General features: G+C 34.3%; 1 protein-coding gene across 1 annotated transcript in view; it reads left to right on the top strand.

Annotated features, from left to right (window-relative positions):
- Positions 1-2,777, top strand: part of LOC106109362 (calcium-transporting ATPase sarcoplasmic/endoplasmic reticulum type-like) — a 5,634-nt gene extending 2,857 nt beyond the window's left edge. The window contains exon 5 of the mRNA XM_013290835.1: positions 2,253-2,777. Coding sequence (XP_013146289.1) covers positions 2,253-2,281 — 29 coding nt within the window. The 3' untranslated portion in view covers positions 2,282-2,777. The remainder of the gene's footprint in view (positions 1-2,252) is intronic.
- Positions 2,778-3,619: the final 842 nt, after the last annotated feature.

Here is a 3,619-nt window from a genome sequence, read left to right as displayed (position 1 = left end):
TAAAGAACATTGTAAGCGGTGCTACTCGATACGACGGCGCTCATTCAACCTACCTTAAGTTTTGAAGTCTCTTATAGATTTATTATCTAATTGAGGTTTGCATTTTGCTCGTGCGAGACAATAATTTCCTTAAACTTCACAGCCCTTGTACCACGCGAAGTGGCTGTGAAGACCATCCTATATAAAACACCAAATTATCTATTGGTTATAACAAGGTTTATTAAAGGCTGTAAGTTTACAAATGTTATTTAATGAGTTTCTTGAGACGGTGTTGTCTAATTGTACTGTAAAGAACTCGCACACAGCTCAGTACCTTGTCCTTGTGGACTACAGACATATTTAACTTTTAATGAAGATTTCAATGCATATATAAATAATGTCAGAAATCTAAGATCGTTTGTCGTGACAACGCGTTTGCGGTTCAGAAAGAACTGTCAAGAGTTACCTGTCAAGTTAATGTCATAAATGTGACGCTGCATTTTTAAAGAATTAAAAAAAAAAACATTTTAAATAAAGAGTGTTTTTAGTAAGTTAAAAATATCGGAAGTACTTCTTATTCTTAACAGTAATTATGGGTGTTAGAAAATGTAGGCTCGTTTAAATTAATATAATCTTAATGAGGTGGCTGCACAAAACAGAACAACCTTGGAATAAAGATGTTTTTACAACAGTCTATATATGTATTGAATTCTTTGTACTATACCTAGTAATGTGCATTGTTAGCATATAGTAATTTATTATAAGTGTATGGTTAGGCTCAGCGGTATTTTTTTTTACTTTAATTTTTCTACAATTCTCTGCTTCTCGTGTCCTTATACTTGTGGTCGCTTGTTAACATACCAGAATGCACTTTCCATTTTTTTTCATTGCCTTTTTTAAACGAACAGTTTTCTGCGAATGCTGGTTTGTAGCCTAATTCTAACTTTTGTTTTTTTTTTTGACTAATTTAATGAATGTGTTATAACTTATGTACATTGTTCGGAAGATTTGCAAATAAATCTGTGTATCGTTATTCTGAAATTCTTACCATTTAGCCGTGTTCTATATTATATAAATGTCGAGTATTTAATGGAGTAATTTATGAAGCAATATACTTAGTCATTGTACAAACACAATAACGAATAGTTAATCTTTTTTATAGATTTGTTCTATAAAGATAATTATAATAGTTAAATATTCGGTAGCATTGGGAATAATCACTACAACTTACTTGGACTTAGAAAAAATTAAATCAATGGCGACATAATATTATCGTAAGTTTTACAAAATTGTAACAACTTTGTCCGTTTTGTTTAGAGTTAAGGTACAAGTCCGTACATACATAAGTCTTTTTTTTTATTGATAAGATTGTGCATGTTTGAGATGCATGCTCTCTCAGAGAGAGTGCGGTTTATTTTGATTGAATTTGATTTGAGACAAATAATGTTTAAGATAAATATAAATGTATGTAATAAAGTTACATTGAAGCCATCGAACACACACATACACCGACACTGCACAATGAAGGGCATGCTCAAAATTTGTTATGAACATCCTCTACCCCTCCGACTCTCGTATACCAAAATGTAGTGAACACAAACAGTTACATCCCCCCCTTGATTTACATTAATTAAACTATCGAACCAAACGTTTGTTATTTTCCTTATATCTCAATGAAACAACCTTCCATTCTAATAATTTTCTCAAATGACTTGCACACTCCTCGATTTGGATAAAAGAACAGGTACAGTTTCCGCACAATTTACTAACTTCTATGTTGTTTTACTTTTCCTGCTAACACTACTAAAAGTTTTGCAAGCTTAATGAAAATAAATTGCTATTTGATATTTCAATTCGATTCCTTTATTTTTCAAAAATTAAATATAATGAATTAAAAACGACACCAAATAAAACGAAACTTTGTTCACTTTGGAAAGTGTATGCAAACGTTTCGCTTTGTTCGGGCAGTCGTATTGCAAAACTTAAGGGCACGATTCAGAGACGAGTGCCCATACCCCAACCCCCTCCGTCCCGCATGCACTAACGTGGTGTTGTCTGCCCCCCAGCCCAGCCAACGTGGAAGCTGTAAGCGCCGGGAGTCGCCGTAGCACCGCACGCATATATTCCATGAACACTCATTGTTTGTTGTGATCCCGCAGTGAAAAAACTACACATATAATATAACTAGGAGACGTTCGTGATCTCTCCGCACAGAGTAAGTTCGGTCGGCGGCATTCGAGCGTGCACCAACTAACGGTAACATTGTTTTACAGTGAACGAGGTGGTCGTTGACAAGTGGTAACCGACCCACCATCGATCGATCAGTACATAGTCCCTCTGCCACTCGGACCGCCCCCGACTCCCGATATTACCATTGGCTTTTAGTTTCCGCAAAAGTTGACTCGGGAGCCCGCCGCCGCAGCTGCGATCACCGGAGAGGACGTGTTCATAACGTGTATATACAGTATACTTAGGAGGTTTAATCGTTTTGTTAAATTACGTTGTTTTCTCAAAGACTACATGGTGCCCGTCGACAGAAGCAGTGCGATAAACTATTGTGTACTTAAGTTGACAGCATGCTATTAATTTATTATTATATTTTTATGTTATATCTAGTTTGCTTATCTAGAGTCGAATCTATACTTCTATTAGTGCTGACGCCTCGACGAGCAATATGGTGTCTGTAAGGGAAGGATATACATATTATCCAGTGTTCGGGACCTAAGAGGTCCAAAAATTAAACATACCTGTACATTTTAATGTATTATTGTTTTGTACAATAAATCGTTATAAAATTACTGGTGTTTCTTTTCAAATGTAACCCCTATGTACCCTTGAACTAGAAGTTAAAAATGACATGATTATAATAAAAAGAAGACTCCATACTACCAGCCAAAATGAGTTGATATGGTTCAAAAGATATATAAGTATGAAAAAGAAATCATATTTTTAAAATAAGGTAAAGCTGAGCAAAAAATGAATAAAACCGGTAGTTTTTATTAACATGGTATTAACAAGTGGTGGACTTGCACCGACTAAAACTCCACGATGAACGATGCCCAGCAACACCTATAGTAAAGGGATTTTCGTATGAAACGAATGTGTAGATGTTATATTATATTTATGAAAGAATATTAGTTTTTCTACATTTATTAAAAACGTACAGACAAATTGAGTACCTCCTTCTTTGAGGAAGTCGGTCAAAATGTTTTACAACAACCGAGGATACGACCAAATAAAATAGCAATAGCAATAGCAACATATATTTTGACAGTTTAAATTAAAATCAAGATCTGTCAGTATCTCAAAAAAAAACTTTCTTGAACTGTCAATTTGGCTATAACTGTGAAACTGAATTGAAACGAAACTTGTTTAAAGCCGTAAAGCTGCAAGGATTCTGTTGCAGATAGATGGTGAGTTAAAGATGAAGTTAAGAGTGATACAGATATGAACTAGAGCGAGTGGTAAAATGGCCAGCTTGAGAAAACAGTAAATGTAAGGTTAATATTCAAAATAGAGGAGTTCGATTGCTATAAAAATGAATGTATGATTGTAAATTTTCTATAAAAGTACTTAATAATATTAAATTAAATGTGACGATATTGAACTGTTGTACTACACTAAACGTTTAGTATGGACT

This window comes from Papilio polytes, unplaced genomic scaffold (assembly GCF_000836215.1).
Source record: "Papilio polytes unplaced genomic scaffold, Ppol_1.0 DF821289.1, whole genome shotgun sequence".
NCBI lineage: Eukaryota > Metazoa > Arthropoda > Insecta > Lepidoptera > Papilionidae > Papilio > Papilio polytes.
The sequence above is the reverse complement of the archived record's forward strand: the minus strand, read 5'-3'. Positions and strand labels throughout refer to the sequence as shown.